Here is a 20,319-nt window from a genome sequence, read left to right as displayed (position 1 = left end):
ATATATAAAATGACAATTTAACATTAAAAAAAATCACCCGTTTCTCATTCTCATCTGGCTTCACCTACACTTTCTTCCCTCACTACTCAACCACTCTGGAAACTCAGGAACAGTAACACAAAGAGTTCTGGTATAATCCAAAAATATTCTAACAATTACTGTCTTACTATCCATTCACCGAAAAAGGAGGAAAAAGCTAGAAACCATAGAATGTACAGGAACACAAGTAGCATCTTCCTTTAAGAACTATGCTTACATACAGGCTAACTTCTAGGAAAGTTCTCCCCCATTTCACAATGAATTTTGAGTGAGTGATACTTTCCTGATATGATAATAGCAGTGTACTGTGCAGTCAGGATTGCTACTTCACTTCAGCTCCTGTGAATGACCCAGATCACGTGTGCTGATGCCAGCAAACACATCTGTGCCATTCCCGCGTTGTAACAACCAGAGAAAGTGTCAAGCAGAGGCTGATTTGGTAAGGTGAAGCCCAGCCCATCCAGAGGGGCCCATGCACACAGCTGCTGTCCCTGAGCCCTGCTGCAGGGGCACAGGGCACTGCTCACAGTACCTGGCCTGACGTCTGTCCCTCGGCGCGAGAGCTCCTCACCACGTGGCTGTTGGGGGCTCCACCGAGGGAGTGCTGCTGTCTGAGCTCTGACTTGTTCAAGTTTTGGCTGTTATGGAAACTGCTTATTTCCTGGTAACCACTGTCAGAGTAAGAATTCATTTGTGTTGAACTTCTTGAGTTACCTATGGACCCTGTAGATATGAAGTCAGCATAAGGATAAAATCATCGAACAAATTCACCAAATATTATATAACTTTTAAATTTGTTGCATTCATAACTGCATTACATTTTTATACTGTCAATACAGAAATATATTCTAATATTTAAAATGCACACAACAGACCCTCACTTTCATGGAGAGATGTCTGCTCTGGTGAGTAGAGAGTCCCTTGCTCTGCTTCTGTCCTAATATCATAGGCATTGGTGTGAACACCCTCTGACACCTGGGGCTTGCTTACACTGGTGGGTGGAGGATCTGAAAGAATAAATTATTTAGATAAATCCAATGTTTCATATGCAAGTTTCCTGCAAACTCAATAATGATCATTATCTCATACATACTAATGAAAGACTTACACCAAACAGAATCAGCTCACTGGCAGACAGGTATCATCTCCCAAACCAGTGAACAGAATGTTAATATAAATCTCTGAGAATTTTGTTACCTGAAAGTTTTGATGTAGTTCTACAATTCTAATTTTTCAAATATATTCTCCAAACTATTTTAATGAAAAATTAATCGATCACCTAGCACGCTCTGAAGAATAGAAACAGTGTGCAACTGTGCTGCAGTGCCCAGTGGACACTACCCTTGCCTTAAGGGCCTGTAGTCAACACCTCCAGATGAAAAAGGCTGAGCTGAATTTTATCCCTGTTTTTGTCCTATGAACAGCAGTTGCTGCAAATTTCTATACTTTTTTTTTTACTTAGTAAACTACTATCTAAATATTTACTTCTAAAGCTAACTTCAGTTCCAAGAATGTCAGATGAACTGTAGAGACAAATAACAGTATTGTAAGGAAAGGCAAAGGGGGCACAGCAATGCTCCTATGAAGAAAAGAAAGAGAGTCTGGAGAAAAAGGACAAAGATGAGGATACTGAATCAACATTATTCTCCCAGAAATATTAAGCATTCAGTTATCTTGTTATGCAGGCAGCAGAGACGCAGCACTGAACCACAAAAGGGTTTAGGTCAGAAAAGTCCTCTGAGACCACTGAGCCCAGCACAAGGCACCCCTGAGCCCAAAGTGCCCCATCCACACGACTTTTACATCCCTCCAGGGATGGGCACTCCACCCCTGTCCTGGGCAGCTGTGCCAGGGCTGGACAGCCTTTCCATGAAGAATTTTCACTGCTCTCCAAGCTAAACCTCCCTGAGGAAGCAGAGTAGGCAGTGGAGGTTATGTTTAAAGGTAACACCTGAAATGTAAATTCCTGCTGCAGAAATCCACGAGCAAGCCTGGAGCAAACCCAAAGGGAATGTGCCAAGGAGCACCAGGCCAGCAACAAGGACTGCTCAGTGCCAGGAGCTGTGGGCTCTGGGCAGTGATGCTGCTGCACAGAAATACTCTGGCTTTTACCAGTGCCTGGACACAAAATGCTGGTGTCTCACTGCCTGCATAATGAGCCACAATGGAACATTAATACTAAAAATGTTACTCAGCAATTGCTATTATTATATTATTATAATTATAGTCAGAATTTTAAAAAAATTAATAAATCTTAGAAATCCTAGGCAGTCAGCAGTTATTTACCAGCAGTACATTCTCAGGTCAAAACTAGCTTGTAAAATTTGACACTAGCTAATTTACTAGAATAGGAGTATTATGACCAAATTTAACTCAGATTTAATAAGAAGTGCTACTACACTTCTATTAGTTTAATTGTCAGTATGCCTAGAAATGATCCAGAGAACCAACACTGCAAGAACTCACTTCACAGCCTGTTACACCAGCTCAACACCAGATGGTAACAGCCACCAGTGGGTGTTCCATGTTCTTCAGAATAAACACTTGGAGGACTTGGACATTTACATTAGGATTACATCCAACTTCAATACCTCAATCTTTAGTCCTTCTGTTTATCTCCTACAAGGCCCTATTATCTCAGTTACTGGATATTACATGATACTAAATCAATGTCAAACTGACAGTCTGGGGAGAGGCACAGGAAGAAGAAGGTCCAATTGTGCTGTTCAGTGCAGATGTTCCCAGGACAGAGCTTTGAGCCCAACCTCGCTCCCATCACACACTGCCCACCAGGCCACAGCCTTCAGAGGCCTCAAAAATAAAGATTGTTTAGGCTGTTTAACAAAGGCAAGAATGCACAATGAAATGAATTGTTGTCTTTCTATCTGACTCCACTACCATAAAACAGGAGGAATGCCCTGAATAAAATAATAGCCTTCTTATAAATGGCTGATCTAATATTCTATTTATAAGCATCTGCAAAACAACATCACTTTATATTTCTGTGAAAAATTCTGTATAATTCTACTGATGCAAAAAGCAATTACAGCTACAGTCACATCTTATCATCCACGGATGCTTTTGACATAAACCACCACCTACAGTCATAGAAAAAATGTTTTAAGGCAGTGGTTTTATCCATCTTTAACTTCAGTATTTTCAGATTACAGTTCATAAAGCAGCATCTAGTGGCACTTCTACAAAACAAAGATCCATGGTGAATTGGGGAATAAAACCTACAATCAAGCCACAATCACAGCATAATGTAAACAGGAAATGAAATGTAGATCAGGAAATTTCAAGCAAGAAATAGGTTTTGGGTTTTTTTCCAACATGCCCACTTCTGAGCAATTGCTTCAGGAAGGGCTACTTTGAATATAGAGATGTGTGAAATACATCTAGGTTTGCATTAACACATAGAGCATTGAAACAGAAATAGAATTTTTGGCCATATGTCAAGTGACTACTTAGCAGGGACATGCACATGAGATTTCTAAAGAAAAACACAAATGTGAGGAGAGAATTAAAGGACAAAATAAAAACATGAGCTGGGTGAAAGAAAGAAACAAAAAAGGAAGAAACTAATAGAAGGTCAAGGAGAAAAGTGAGTAAGTTACAGGAATATCAAAAGAGGAAATAAAGCAATGGGATGCAACTGGCTGAAATGAATAAGTAAAACAACACCTGAGAGCTCTCAGAAGTAATCTCTACCACTTGTGAAATGTCATTGGAACATTATAGAACAAGGGGAAACAATGTGATTTAAAAAATCCTCAGCAAACAAAACCCACAAAACCAATATTCACATTGAAAATATGTTTCCCAATTACTTGAAAAAACAAATTTGATTTCTGTTTAAAACTACTGCTGAAAGAATACCCCAAAAGCACCACCATGACTAGCAAAAGTTAAATGGCAGTACAAGTAGGCTGTTGAGAATATTAGCTTTAAAATAAAGGAAAAAGCCAACATGTGCCTCACCTCAGCTGTAGGAACAGAAACCATGAAAATGCAATTATGCACAAGTTCAAGGGCTTAATCTCCAAACCAAACCAAAACCAGGAATGGCATATGGAGTATTCCAGCTATGGTAACTCAGGATATGCTTGACTGAAGTGGCAGCAGCAGGCAGGGTCCCTGTGCAGCAGCCACAGCTGCCACCCTGGGCGAGTGGGACAGCACAGCTCTGCAGAACGGGGTCACACAACTCCCAGCCCACAATGCCAGCTGCACTGCGACTGCACTGGGCCACCGTGGGCCAGCATGCCAAGAGCACAGGGTCACCCAGCACTAGCAGGGACCTGCAGCAGCCCCTGCCTGTCCTGCAGTGCCCCCATCACTGCAGAGCCCACGGAGCTCAGAGAGCGACTCCGCAAGGCCCAACATCAACAGAGCTCTGTGCTCTGGCCTGCCAGGGGCACGAGGGATTCTTACAACACTCCAGGGAATGCCACCTCGAAGGTACAGCCCTACCCTCTCCCCCAGTATAACCTGGAGCAGATGTAGCAGTACAAGAAAAATGCTTCTTTTGGAAAGAAAGTTCACACTATCCTGAGCTACCAAAGTAGCAAAAACACTCTCAGAAAAACTTTCACCTATTAGAGACTTTCTCAGTTAAGTAAGAACATCTGTAAAAAGAAAACAAAAAAACCCCAAACAGTTTTCAAGCTTAAAATATGCAGAATGTTTTCTTCCCATGCTCCTTACCTGCCAGGGGGAGGACTCACAAGTAAATTTTAGTAAATTGCAAGGAAGACCCAACACATGACAAGCCTTGTGTAACAGTCACAGCTCACACAGAAATGCAAAGGCACACAAAGATACAAGAAAAGTACCAGGAACTACCTGTAAGCTCAAGCACCTTCTACAGTCACATAGGGAACACACGTGTCCCATGCGTGACAAAAAACCGTTCATGTCATACTTTAGAAAAGACACTTGGAAAAGATATGTAGCACTGCTGCTAAATGTTCCATTTGTGTCAAAACAAGCAATGAATGCCAAGAAAATAAATCTACTTGGGCTTAAAGCAAATTGTACATAAAAGATAATACCTGAAGATCTCCAAGGAAATGACTTCTCAGTAGAGCTGCAGAAAGAAAAAAAATTATCACACAAATGAACCATGTGGTCAGCATGGAGTTTTAATTGTATTTTTAATAAATCATAGAAAACTTAACAAAACTCCCCAGCAGATAAAACTTCAATAGTCCATGTAAATACCACTGTGCAGTGCTTTAGACCTGACAACCAAAGCACTGGTTATGGAATCCCCTTTTCTATTATTAGTCAGTGGGAATTACTCACTGTAACTTCCTGTACACCACAGCACCAGGCAGCACAGGCAGTCTGCAACAGGACAGGTGAGAGCACAGCTTCAGGCCCCCAGCTCCTCTGAGGGTGCTGTGCTGTCAGTGGCAGCCCACAGAGTGTGTGCCAGCCCAGCCCAGCCCAGCCCAGCCCAGCACAGCACAGCCAGCTGTGTGCCAGCAGCACCCAACATTCTGCTCAACAGCAGCAGCACTGCTCGTGGCTGGGTCCTGCAGAGGAGGTTTGGGATCACCACACAGCATCTGGCTTCTACATGTAAAGCAGTTCAAAATTCATAGGTCTCTTTCTGTTCATTTTTTTCACTGTTTTTTCAGTTTCCAGTTTTCCAGAGAGAATTCTGACCCTTTGTAGAGAGCAAGTCAAAGCACCTGACACACAGCTACAACCCAGAGTGAGGAGTGACAGATGTCACACTGCCCAGGTTAGCAAGATGCCTTCAGAGCCAGCTCCTGCACAGACCAAGCAAGTGTCTGGTACCAGTGTCAAAACCAACTTTCTCCTGCATTTTTCCAATACTGATTTGTATCAAACTATCTGCACCCTTTTGTCCTTCCACCAAGCCATGTGCTCTCCTGTGCTCACAGTAGTATTGATGCATGACCATCTTTGCAGACAAATGCAGAATTCATCCATGTGTTATTAACATTAGATACTCTAAATATTTTTATGGGAAAACGTCTCTCCTCACTCTAAATATAAAATATCAATCTTTGAATAATACATTGTTTTTTGCAACGATTATGAGCTGCTGTTTTCCAAACAAAAAGCTCTTTAAAGGAAAAACAGGCAAGTCCATCAGATATGATTGTGTCTAAATATCAGCATGAGACTGTGATTTTGGGTAAGATGTAGCAATTTCTAAATGACTTTCTATTTTACTTCTTTCTACCGCAGCTACTGATTACAAAAAACTAGCTGGCAACATGAACAGCACGAGATACTTCTTTTCTAAAACGAAAACAACCATTTAGGAGCCTTCTTGGAAACGAAACAAAATATTTGTATACAAGAGTGCTAAAGATACATGTTAGCACAAACTAAACTAGAGTTACAATGAGACTTCAAGTAAAAGGAGAATTCCAAGGCAGATTTCAGGTGTCCCAAAGTCAACCTCTGGCCCCAGAATTCTCATGGCACCTGAATACCAAGTTTTCCACTCTTGCCCGTTTGCTCTGCTCTTCAGACTTTTTGGAAACTCAGTTCCTTACACTGAGGCAACGTGGCTCAGTGTTGCTGGCAATGGTAGCACACACAGAATACACACAAATACTTTATTTAGGTTATAAAGGCTGTAACCTGGAGCACATCCCTGCCCAACACTCCTGACTCTGACTACTTGAACTTGCTTTACAGGTACAGGAGGCAGGAAGGAAAAAGGCTGCTCTGACCCTGGGCCACAGGAAGAAAGCTGCTTCATCAACACTTCAGCTGGTTAACTTGACTCCTATGAAATGATTTTGGAACAAGTCCAGCACACATCACCTACGGATGCCATCACCTGATTTTGTCACCCAGCAGGTGCAATGTTCAGGAGACAGCAGATCGTTCAGCTTGGAGCAGTGAGCCCAGCACATTCCATGGCACTTTACCAGCCCTGTGGTGACACACTGCAGTGCCCAAGCCGAGCTGCTGCTGCCTCTCCCCAACTGCAGCATGTAACATATCCAAAGAGAGCCCACGTGTGGCAAGCTGCACTTTGGAAAATGTTCATTTAGCCCACCACTATCCTTGAAAAAGAATTAGGTTAGTAGAGTAGACATGCAGAAATATTCCTCTATCAGAAATATCATAACAGCTTGGTATGATGTACAGTTTTCAATTAGAGAAGATAGAGACAAATATGATAGTAACACAAATATTTAGTAACTGGAGATGGAGCATGCATACAAACTGTGCTGAAATCCATTTATGACTTTTTTTTTTACCCTTTTGATTTTTGTCCTCACTTGTATTTTTAAGGATCTGGACTGGTTTGTTTGGGTTTTTTTTGTTTGAGGTTTTGATTAATTTGATTTTTTATTGTTTGTTTGTTTTTTTGGTTTTTCCCCTTTCTTAATTTCACACATTTTCCTTGCCATTTTACTGCTTTAGTTCAAAGCTATCTTAGATACAAAATTGAACCAGCTGCCAATCTGGAAAAAATAGAAATCTGATAAATGGAAAAGGTTTTGCTTTAAGTCGTTTAGAGACAAATCACACGAAGGGTCACCAGTACTGCTCTACATTTTCATGTGGCAGCTCTCAAACACTTTCCAGCTTTGAGTTTCCAGGCTAGAGCAGGGGCTGGCACCCCTCTCAGGGACATGGCTGTGCCACTCTGCTAAGGCAGCAGGGGCTGGTGGAGGTCCCAGCCAGGCCTCAGCCAGCACAGCAAGCCTTCAGGAACAACACTGACACTTCGGGAAATGGCACTTTGCTGATTTTGTTAAGCAGTGTGCTTTTCTTTTTAATGTTGTAAACACAATTCTGATCTCCAGTTCCTAGACTGGACAAGTCAATTTCCCAGTGTGTCTTTCACAGGTTTTGCATGACATGAAACAGTTTAAGCTTTTTATTTCTGCAAGTACTCCATAAGGTGAAAAGTATTTCTGATTTAAACAGCACTACTTGAGAGAAAAGCAGTGATTTCCATCGCCTACCTTCCTGCTTGGCTATACTACTGCTGCTGCTATCAAAAAAGGCAACAGATGAAAAAATTAAGTACTATTTATTAAATATTTATAAATGGTGAAAAGCTGTAAAAAGCTAAAAATACAATTCTGTTAAATATGTATGTACTTGGCAGATACTGCTGCAGCATCCCACTCCCTGTGTGGTTGCAGTAGATGTGTGCTGAGAGGCACAGCAGGGGTGTGCTGCTCACAGGGCAGTGCCCCACAGCTGCACGGGCTCTTCTACCTGTCCTCTACCTTCCATTTCCCATCTACATCACAACACGCTTACAACTACATGCAGTACACAGAAAACTTGGTGTAACTTTAAATTCTTACTATAGGGAGATTTCTCTAATAAAATGCCAGGTACTAAACTCCATAAACTTGTATTACACCTCACAAGCAACCAGAAACCTGGAAAATCAGTATTTTGCTTCTCTTGTAGAGACAAGGTAAGCAGACATTTTCACAAATATTTTAAGTAAATGAGGTAATTTACAGTCTTCAACTTTACTAACAGCTATCTTTTTGAATTAACCAATAGAACTGATTCTTCTACCCACTCTGGCAGACCCTGTACCACGAACCTAAGCAATCCTGTGCTCCCCCCAAACAAATTAACCAGCACTGCCACCAAAACCAAGTAGTCCTGGGACTTGCTGGCTGTTTCCAGGTGACCCTGGAAACCACTAATTCTCTGGATGTGAATTCAGAAAATGTCTGGAAAACGCTGTAATCATTAGAGAGGCCTCCTGAAACTGTCCCATAACTCTTTACAGCAAATCTGCGTTTTTTAATCCTTCAGATGTGAATAGAGGTGAATAGCTATTGGTGCAAATATATGTATAGAGGACATAAGCATCACTAAAAAGCCTTTAATTTATGGGACAAATGAAAGGAAAGTCATCAGGACCTGTACCTTGTGCTGGCGATACTTGGTGACTCTGCTCCAAGCCTACATCTCTCTAGCTGATTAGCCACAATCTGCCTTTCCACTTCCAGTTCTCTGGTAAGTCTTTGAAATTGAAGCTCCTGAAATTTCAAAATAAAAAGAAAAGCATTCTTGATGTTAAAAAATGGGTGTGAATTAACTCTGAAACAATCACTGATTCATCACAATTCTGTTTTGACTCTTCCTTAGGGGAATAAACTATAAAAGTGGAAATTTAATGGTTCTTTAAATCAGTGATTCATGCAAATACTGATTTATCACCTGTTACAGAAAGAAAAACATGTTTGAGCATTTTTGGGTTTTATTTCTCCTGCAATTAAAATTTTTGTGTCTTCTTACATTACCACAGTCTAACAAAATCGCACATAGTGATTAAAGTCAGTCATATGGTCATTATAGTCAGTGCCTATGAAGTCAGTCTTCAATTTAATCTATAAACAAGGAAACTGGAAAATATCATATCCTAACCCTTCCAATCACAACCTTCAAATCCTAAACTATCTTACATTCTGACTGTAGTTGGAAACCTTAAGATTTCTAACTTCCAAGCAGCTGAGGGTAGAGACCTGCAATTTCACCTTTTCTGAGTTTAGTTTGTTTTATTTTTCTTGGTGAAGGGTACCAAACTTCTTCAGCCTTTGTAAGAGGCTTTTGGAACACAACACTGCAAGGGTGAGTGGGAAATACCAGTGCTGCACAGGATGGGTGTTACTGAAGCCTGGAACCATTTTCCATAGCACTCTGAAATCTGGACTATGTCACACCAAAGGATATTGAGAGCGTTTTTCTCCCCAGTTAGCTTTTACTGACCAGAGAAAAGGGTTCTATTGAGCAATTGCATTATTTTTTCAAGCTGATACTGTAAGCCCTCTGAAGTTTAGATAAACCATATAAAAATAGATGAACACCAGAATTTAGTAATCAGATGAAGCACCAAGCAAGTCTTACATAGAGGTCAAGTGCAACACAGAGCACTCCTGTGATGTGAAAGCTCAAAAGGCTGATGAGGTTTGTCCCGTGTGCTGGATGTGAGCCCGGGCATCAGCTCCTGCAAACTGCTCCTTCAGCCCCACATCACAGGGAATGGGGCAGAACCACCTCCCCCCCACCCTCCATGCCTGCAGCCTGTGCCCTTTCAGTGAGAGGCAGGGTGCTCCTGCAGTGTCCTGGGCTCCCTGCACTCTGCAGGGACCTCTGCCCCCTGCTCCAGCCCCAGAGCTTCACAGCCCTCAGGAGACTTGCAGGAGGCTCCCAGGAAGGGGAGGGAAAAGCTATTCTGAGAAGCTGAGATGAAGGTTTTCTACCAACAACACAGTGAGGTGCCCTCCAAGAACCCCCCAAAAGAAGGCCATCAGTACCTGCTAGTGCTATGCCAGCAGGCAGGCAGCTGGGGCCCAAGGCAAACAGCAGCTGCCCTCCTACAATGACTAATTAGACGACAAAACTGAAAAAGTGACTTCTGAAGGTGTGATGTGAGCCCCTACACCCAACTGGCTGTGACACACACACACACGGCTGACTGCTCTTCCAGAGGATATGAGTGATTGTGGACATGGCCAAACATTCCTGACAACTCCCAAAGCAAACTGAATAAACACCCTAACATCCTCAGTTTTGGCCAGAAAAAGTGGGTTTGCATCCAGGACATGTTTCCTGTTCCTTACTATTAAACCTATATTTAAACAGCAATGTCATGGATGCAAACTGAAAATCTGAACCTATTGTTAATTACAGATCTTTTAATTAGATTAATAAAATAAAACATGCTAGCCATTAATTGCTTCCATTCAACCAATCTCTATTAATTTCCCCTTTCATTATAGAGGCATTAATGAACACATTAATCTAGAAAATATCTTGCTGTATAACATCTCAAGTAATAAATTGCCCATTTAAATAAAAATCCCTATTTTTTGCTCCACACTACAAAAATTCAAAGGCAGTTAAAACAGAAGAACTATATTTTCATTTTTCTTGAGAGTAGAAGAGGTGAATGACATAAGTGGACAACAGAGCAATAAATTTTACTTCATTTATTTAAACTTCATTTAAAAGCAAAACTCACTAGTATCCTATCAGAAAAACTGAGATAAGGAGAAATAGGAGAAAAACCCACCAAGCCTCATTTGGCCACTTCAGAGACTCTTGCACTGCTGAGTTGGGAGCAACAGCATCAGCTATTTCCACTGCTCCTCACTTTATCTTGGTGTTGAGCAGAAAGCCACAAACGGCAAAGGGCACTGAACACCAGAGGGGTAGGAGCCTGCAACTCATCTGCCAGTTTCAAATCACTCTGATGCTTAGGAAGATCTAATGTGCTTTTGCAAGTGCAAGCATAATAAGAAAAAAAAAATCCAGCTCTATTTTCTAGTCTGAGTACATTCTAGCATGCCCTAGGAGTTCAATGAAGCAGCAGTTTATAAATTTTGAAACAATGAGTGCTGACTTTTGTAGGTGCCTCCTTAAATTTGATATCTGCAGCAGGTGCTATGTCTTAAATACCTGCATAAATACACAAGATGGATAGTTTCAGAGCTACCAGCTTTTTTACAGCTGGAATACCTCATGCTTTAAAACTTTTTTCTTTTACCTTGAATCATATTATTATTATTATAGAAAATCAAGCCCTAACTAGCTCTAAATTGATCACCTTTCTAGTTTCTGCTTCCTTATAATGAAATTTTATACCACTCTGGGTGGACATACCCCCACAATGTGTATCTATCAGACAGCACACCAGTTCTGGCAGGAATCTATTGGAATTTGTTTCTCTATCCAGCTTCTCTGGGAGCAGTGGGAGAGCTCACTCCTTGGACAGGATGCTCTCTGCACAGAGCTGCTGCCCTGGGCACAAATCCCAACTCACCCACTCCCACAGCACTGGCTACTGACAAAATGGCATTGCAGGACTCAAATATAACTCTTAATAGGCTTATTAGCATTTGCAGCAGAACATCTATGTGGCAAGCACATAGTAAAATCACAGACATAAAATTACAGAACACACTGCCATACTGCATCCCAAGGAGCAAACAAACCTTCTCAGACAGACACACTACACTGGCCTGGCCAGAACTACTTTTATTCAAAATTATTCAACATACATTGAGGGGAAAAAAAGCAACCTCTAATTCTATAAACCTCTTTAGCAGCAACTACTTAACCACCTTATCAAACTGCAGGTTTTATGTTCATTACCTAAAATTCCCCTGCAAAGCCACAGGCCATAATTCTTAATACAAAACTGCAATAAATGACAGCTTTGACCACAATTCCAGCTCCAGATCAGGAAGCACACACACACGAGGCAAGAGAGTAGCTGAACTGACTGCAGGCAGCCAGGCTGCCACAGTGCAAACCAGAGCCCAGAACATTCCAGAGCTGTGCAATCTCCTTTTGGAGGAGGGCCAAACCCTGTGTTGGTGCTGTCGTGCTCACACCAGGTGACAACTGCTCTTCTTGGTGAGCTCTGCCCAGCAGGAATCTCACTTGGAATGACATTTCACTGTACCAAGGCACAGGCAAGGCCAGCTACACCAATCTCAGCAGCTGATTCCTCTTTCCATGTGAAAGCTGAGTGTCTCTGAGAGGCTGGTGGCCCCGGGGCAAGGGACAACATCCACCAACACACTCTGCTGGGCTCTTGCCAGCAAGTACTTGAAAGCAAGCAAGTAATGGGAATGCTGTTTGCACAACTGACCACGAAGACTGCCATTCTCCCGTTGCAGGCATTGCATAACAGAAGAGGGTTTAGGGGCAATTCTGTGCCCTCATGCATCCCATCATGATACCATGTTGCAGGTTCATCTTTTACATTGGTGTCAACAAGGAACTTTTATTCCTCAGTAACACAGATGAGAATGAGGCATCTACATTCACCACACAGAAAAATAAAAATTCCTTTCTTCCTGCCCTGTTGTGATTTGAGGACCTCTGGAAAAACAGACAGCTTTAAACAAACAGTGGTGCAGGTGGCTAGCAAAGGTTTTCTAGTGACAGCTCTGCAAGAATCAGCAGCTATTGCACAAGCAGTGAAGAGAAGTCACAGATTCCTTTTGAATGGTTCATGCCTGGTTAGCCAGACCCAGACTGGGCACTGGACATCAGAGGGGGACAATGCCTCCAATAAACAAAGGCATCTCTTGCAGCCTCTTGACTTGACCAGCTCTCAGTGGCTGCTGTGGCAGAAGACTGGGCTAGGACGGGCTGGTAGTCCCAGCTGCAGTAACACTGGGATAAGCTTGCTTGCTTCAAATGCCAAATGTCACTGTTTATGAAATATTATGAAGGGAATTGTAAGCTGAACTATGAAATGTGTTCTAATCACAAAAGTGTTGTCTGTTGAACAGTTGAGCTGAGTCTCTTTCAATAGCTCAACTTACTCATCTAAGAAAGCATGGCCTGCATTTGAGAGGAATATTTTTATCTTGTGTTTACTATTTCTTATTCAACTGCAACCACAATGCAGAGCCACACAACTTCCATCCCCTGTCAAAGTTCACACAGTGCTACAGAAAAGGCTATTATATTTTGGATATTTTCATGATACAAACGTGCAACAAAGAGGACAAACAAAACAGAAGTTGATTTATACCCTCCTTCACGTTAACCTCTCGCACTCATCTATGCAGTTCTTTGTTTCCACCTGCCATAATTCAGAGCTTACTGAAATCCACACTGCATACCATATTTTCCAAAATGGATATCATATTGTAAGGACATAATATTTAAATTCTCTACCAGAATCTACCACAGAAAAAGCCTGTACTTCTAACTAACCATATCAGAGCAATCTTAATATTTTCTGTAAAAATTAAGTTTACTCACGCACACAACTGCATTTGCATGCTTTCAGTATCTCAGTATCTTCCAAAATAGAAGACAAAAGAAAAAAAATTGGACAGTGTAGAGAGAATCACAGATTACAGGATGTGAGATGACACAGCTACAATTACTGGCTGGTCACACTTACTCTGTATTCAACAGCAGCAGACCATTAAAGCCCTTAATACTTTTATACATGCATTGTTCACTAGTCTGGTACAACAGTTTAGTGCTGCTCTAGCAGATGAGAGATCAAAATTTTAGCATTTTATAGAAAGCTCACTGCTGCCAGTGGCAGGAGGGAAGAATGGCACAGGAGGCATTGCCAGGCTGCCTCTGACACATCCTCTCTGGAAGCTTTGTGACAATGCCCAGGCAGCCCGAGTCAGTGCTGGAGCTGAGGCACTGCTGGGCCAGTACAGCTGGACACCAGGCTCCAATACTCCAGTGTATGCCAGAGGCACCCACAGGTCCAGACTGACTCTTTTCCAGGGGGAGACTCTTCACTGAAGCCTAGCAGTAAAAAGGAGAAAGGAAAATTAATTTCTAGGTCATCATATGGATAAAGGAGTACAGAGAATTTTGATTAAGGAAATGAGCTAGCTATTTCACTTGAGACAGGAGAGGCATTAAACTTGTCCTACAGTAAGAAGGAAGTTGACATCTCAGACTTGACTCACCAAAATTAAAAATGCTAGTAAACAGTAGAAACTCTAAACCTCAGAGTTCTGGGATTAAATAGGCAAGAGTGACCTATGCAATTGAACACAATACTAAGAGAGTTGGAAGAAAATCCCAGTTCTTCCAGCCATTCACAAAATGTTGACCAGGATTTTTGTTTCACTCATGTCAAATTTGGGAGTCTATTCAACAAAAAGTACTGCCTTCAGTTCAGAACTGCCACACATTTATCACCTAACTGATCACCAGATGCATGCAAATCAGAATTTCAAAATGAGACTGTGAAAAGTTTGTGCCCAGTTACTGAAAGTGCATTTGGTAAGGTTCTTTTCAGGTATCTCCATGAAGTGACATGCCTACACAGAGTTCTGAATGTACAGGACTACATAGCTGAACTGTAAAGAAATCTCCAAGAGTTAATAGCAATCGTTCTCATTCAAAAAGATGTTTTAACATGCAATAAAAAATAGGCAGAATGCATTCTTCCTTCCGTTTCCATCTGAAAAACATGGAGGTTTGCTCCCTGCTCCCAAACCCTATAAAAAACATCTCAAAAATCATTAAAAAAATCTATACTTAAACAATAATGAAGGAAAAAAGCGAGGTGCACATTCTTTATTTATGTGATACAGTTCAATACACTTACACAAAAGGAAAAGAATCTGCTGAAGTCCTGAACAAACAACACTTCTAGAAAAACATGTAGGGAAACCCAAGAGATGGATTATTATCCATTTGAAAGCATATCCAGTCATTCTTACTCTGTCACCTACTTACTAAAGAAAAGGTGAAAAGCTGCCCATCTCTAAGTGTCACAAACAGAGAACAAACTAAAAAATCCAGCCATTGCTGCAAGTGCTTCTGTCTCAGCAAAGACATTAAAAATCAGCATATTCCAGTGACTTTTGAAAACTGCATTGATGAGTGGCTTTCCCTGCAAGACCGCTTCTTAGCCAGCCACTGAAAACTAATGTGCTAAGCATGAAATTCACAATTCCAAACAATCCCATTTAATCTTGTCAATTCAGCAGCAGTTCATTCCAAATCCAGCAGTGCACAGCTCAAACACAGAAAACAGCAGTGATTCCATGAACCTACAAGGAGCAGTTGGCAATTGGCTGCCCTGCATTCCAAACCCCCCAAAAGTTACTGCTACCATGCTGCCCCTACAATTTTTAACCAGTTATTATTTTAGTATGAAAATACTGTCCTCCTGTCAGGGAGTTGTGAGCCCCTCTGAGCCTCCTTTTCTCCAGGCTGAGCCCCTTCCCAGCTCCCTCAGGAATTCTCCATCCCCTTCCCTGGACACACTCCAGCCCCTCAATGTCTTCCTTACATTGAGGTACCCAAAACTGCCCCCAGAACTGGAGATGCCTCAGCAGTGCCAGCACAGGGGGTGGGCACTGCCCTAGTCCTGATGGCCACACTAGTTTTGACAAGGGCAAGGTGCCTGTGGCTTTCTTGCCCACCTGGGCTCATGTTCACTTGAAAACAGATCTTGAGCTTTGTCAGAAAAGCACAAAGCTGTAGTGAGTGAATCGAAATGTTCCTTTCCTAAAATATGACCAAGGGACATTGACCCAGCTGTCTGACACCTGACTCAAGGAGACACTGATCAGAGTTGAGAGAACACACTCCAGTTTGGTAAAATAATTGCTTTTAACTGATTTGAGGTCCTAGGAAAAGGAAACAAATGGAAACTTTATTTAGAAGCAGCTTGTAGGATTCATGGCCTAATTAGCACAACTTTTTAGATAATCGTAACTATCTCATGACTATGGCAGAAAGCTTACCTTTGTCTTAGAACTACTGTAGTAATTTTGTTATTAAGTTAAAATCTTGCCCAATTTGACCAGCAATAATAAAGGCTTTTCTTGATTGTGTTTCTGCAGTACTTGGGTCAGGGTGTGGCAGCTCTATTTTACAAACACTGACCTGCTGCACTTCGCAGCAATTCCTGTACCAAAGGAAACAGCAAACAGTGTAGCAGTTTCTGTTCAAGGTTAATAAAGTAAAGAACTTCACTGGAAAATATTCTGTTCTGGGCTTTCTGCCACACAGGAAGGGTGTTGAACATGTCAGTGTCCATAATTATTATCAACAGAAAAAAATACCAGAAAGCAACAGTTCAGCTCTTAATTCTTTCATACTATCACTTCCAAGACTGAAGGACAATTTATATCTTCCTCTCCTCACACACATTTTATGTGTCTGTACATTCCACAGCAAGGCTTCACTGCTGAAGTTTGTGTAACACTAATGATAAATGACAATTTAATATTTTTTAGCGTTCATCAGAATTTAGTTATGTAATAGGCACATATTTAATAGTCTTTTTATAAATGGAAAAATGAAGTGGTTTTAACATCCTTTTCAAAAGAAAGAAATATGTCATTATAATTTTTTCTCTAGGACTAATAAAAAGATGCAAACATTGCCTGAGCAGGCCAAGGAACAGCAACAAAGGCCTTCAGAGCACACCCGTGTGTGGAGCTGCTCCCGGCAGCGCTGCCCTGGCTGAGCACCCGGGGCTGCAGAGCGGCAGGGGGAGCACGGAGCTGTCCTGGGCTGGGGCATCCCTGACACTGCCACTGCCACCAGCCTGGCCACACAGCCAGCACGGAGCTGTCCTGGGCTGGGGCATCCCTGACACTGCCACTGCCACCAGCCTGGCCACACAGCCAGCACGGAGCTGTCCTGGGCTGGGGCATCCCTGACACTGCCACTGCCACTGCCACCAGCCTGGCCACACAGCCAGCACGGAGCTGTCCTGCCTGGGACATCCCTGACACTGCCACTGCCACCAGCCTGGCCACACAGCCAGCACGGAGCTGTCCTGGGCTGGGGCATCCCTGACACTGCCACTGCCACCAGCCTGGCCACACAGCCAGCACGGAGCTGTCCTGCCTGGGACATCCCTGACACTGACACTGCCACCAGCCTGGCCACACAGCCAGCACGGAGCTGTCCTGCCTGGGACATCCCTGCCTGCCTGCAGAGCCCAGCTCAGGCACTGGCACTGCTGCCAGCTCGGTAACACCACCAGCACACTCTCTGTGCAGAATGGACTCGCTGACAGCCACCACCCACCTACTTCAGGCAAACGAGTCCCAATGGCCATTTGTGACAAATGGCCTAATGGACATTTGTGCTACTGTGGCACAAGGCACGCTGCTGTTGGGTGAGAGGGAACTGAAGGTATCTTAACTCTTGGCTGACTTCTCACACTGCAACAGCTTCTGGCAGTGATACCCTGCACCCTGCAAATGCGAATTTTAAAACTGCTAAGAAATTTTTAGGTTTCCTATTGTCACCTTAAATTACTTTTGAAACAATTTAGGTGCAAAAATTAAGATTCAAGTTTCATCATCCTGCAGAAAATTTTTGTTTAACAATAAGGTATTATGGATATGAAAACTGTTGATATCAAGAAGATATAACCTAATTCTCACCTTTTTAAAAAATATTAATATGGGACAACATAAGAACTAATATATTTTTTGTTTGCATTCAGACCTACTATCTTGAATCAAGTAATGATTCATCTTAAAGGAAGTTCCAAAACAGAGACAGCAAAGCAGACTTATTCTGAGCTTCAGATGCTACAGTTTGTGTATCAAGTCAATAAAGATGATCATTATTTCTTAGTATGACACAATGAAAACCAAAGTTTCCCTTCTCCCTTTGTGTTCTTTAAATGTAAAAAAGAAAAAAACCAACAAAAACTTTAACTGGAGTGTTTCCTTGTAGAACTGCGATTTTTCCCACTTGAATGGTCCTTAGAAATTAAGGCTGAATTTGATTGCAAACACAATTCTATTTTTCCTATAGAAATTATCACTTTAGATACACACCCATAAATGTGCTGCAGGTTTAAAATGCATTAGTACCTTGGTATTGATAACTGAAACCAAACTCAGAGTTTAAAGCCCATTTCTTAATGAAGTACAACTAATTATACCCCATCTGTATGTGCAAGACTTTGTAGCACTGAACACTTTGCTTTGCAGGATTTACAAGGACTGATTCCAACATTGCATCAATTCTACACCAGCTTTTCTTCTTTCTTTGCCACCAAACCTGCATTTCCAGTTTGACTTACAACAGCAGTGCAGACATTCCAAGGGATACAGAACACCAGAATGATGCTTCTGTTCAATGCAGGTAACCAAACCCCTTCTATTCACATTCTAAAACTGATACAGAAATAGGCCATGGTGGCACTGGGTCACATGCTACAGAAACAAACAGTCATGACAAACAAAACAGTAAGAGGCAGCAGCTAACTGCACACAGACTCTGAACTGAAGAATTGCTGAAAACGAGGCAGGTACCTGTTCCTTTACAGAAGCTAAAATGGTAGTGGCAGTGGTCTCTGGTTCCATGCCCGGGCCTGTGGAAGTCTCCTGTGCCGTCTGCGGCAGCCCCTCCTCCACCATTGGGCTCTGCTCGGGGGCTGGCATCTTGCCTGCAATAACAAGATTTTAAGATAGTTTACATTTTCAGCCAGTGATGTTTAAAATCCAAGCTTTCAGGATTATAATTTTTTTTTCTAGAAGCTTTCCAAACTTAACTAAATTAGCAGAGAACTTTGCATAACTCAATCTATGTTGTGTGACTGTGTTTCACCTTCACAAATGGAGACCAGAATCACCTACACAACTCGAGGGTTGGGCAGGGGGAAGCAGGTGGCATGATGCTTCACGATTATTTTTTAAAACACTATTTTGTGGTGGTTAATAAAACTCAAGATGCATGAAAATTACTAGTTAACTATTAAGAACACCCAGAATCAGTACAAGTTTACCACATACAGTTTTCAGCACAGAAGAATGACACGTAACAGCAGAACACTCTGCTGTCAGGAACAAACTATGGAAGAGACTAATTATGGTAATAAAAGCTTAATGGGAGCAATGCTCCTAATGCTCTTTTTGCAAAAGAGGAAATTAAAATGCTAAAGTTAAAGCAATTGCCCTGGGCTATGGATAGTGTGGAAAGGACTGACAGGATTACCGTCCAATAATCCCAAACCGTGCTATTGCAGAGGCAGCACACCGACTCCAATCCATGGAAAAAACCAATTAATTTGTTCAATTATCAAAGTCACTATTAACGAATATTACAAAGATAGTTACAAACTGTGCTTAACTAACGCTTTGAAAACAGGAAGTAAGTGGCATTCACGAAGTTTCTACACACATACCACACTTTAATTTCCTTCAGAAAATAAAACTTGTGAGGTCTAATGTTAGAAGTAGTCCATATTTCATTTTAGATTTTCAGAACAAACTCACCCAATATTCCTAGGGCAAACAAACAGGAAGAGATTCCTCCCCTATTCCATTCATTGCTCAAAGGGTGAGGAGATGCTCAGGCTGCAAATGGGCTCCAAGGCTCTGTGAGACCCCAGTCCGGAGCTGTGTTAGCCATGAGCACCTGGATGAGCACAGGGCAATGCACAGGTCAGTGCACAGCCGTGCTGCAGAGCTGCATGCTGCAGGCAGGGCTGGAAGGGGGCTCGAGGTGACCCTGCAGGGATCTCTCCTGGGATGGCCGGCACACAGAGCCCAGGCCAGGGCAAAGCCCTGTGCTCTCAGGGACTGCTGTGCCACCATGAGGCTCACATATTCCTCACATGAGCAACGGCTCCTCCTCAGGCCCACGAGCTCTCCTGGCACAAGCAGGGCTCTTTAATAAACACCCTGCTCCTGCTAAAAGAGCTGGTGACCAGTTCATGTTCAGTCTCACACCAGCCACTGAGGGAACTGAGCAGTTTCAGGGAAACTCAGGTGAGATGAGTGATGAGAGGCAGTGGAGCAGTCATGGGGACAACCT

The 20,319-nt window shown here is 42.3% G+C and overlaps 1 protein-coding gene across 3 annotated transcripts in view; it reads right to left on the bottom strand.

The window, feature by feature from the left end:
* Positions 1-18,949, bottom strand: part of PKP4 (plakophilin 4) — a 36,742-nt gene extending 17,793 nt beyond the window's left edge. For 2 of the 3 annotated variants that reach the window (XM_088168477.1, XM_088168476.1), the window contains exons 1-5: positions 18,816-18,949; positions 8,944-9,056; positions 5,094-5,128; positions 915-1,046; positions 572-762 (exon numbers count right to left, since the gene is read on the bottom strand). In XM_088168477.1, coding sequence (XP_088024603.1) covers positions 572-762; positions 915-1,046; positions 5,094-5,128; positions 8,944-9,056; positions 18,816-18,944 — 600 coding nt within the window. In that variant the 5' untranslated portion in view covers positions 18,945-18,949. The remainder of the gene's footprint in view (positions 1-571; positions 763-914; positions 1,047-5,093; positions 5,129-8,943; positions 9,057-18,815) is intronic. The other variant, XM_014890655.2, reaches the window with a different exon arrangement.
* Between the last annotated feature and the right edge of the window lie 1,370 nt (positions 18,950-20,319).

This window comes from Sturnus vulgaris, chromosome 7 (genome assembly GCF_052056855.1).
Source record: "Sturnus vulgaris isolate bStuVul1 chromosome 7, bStuVul1.hap1, whole genome shotgun sequence".
NCBI classification, from domain to species: Eukaryota; Metazoa; Chordata; class Aves; order Passeriformes; family Sturnidae; genus Sturnus; species Sturnus vulgaris.
This window is presented reverse-complemented; position numbering and strand designations above follow the sequence as displayed.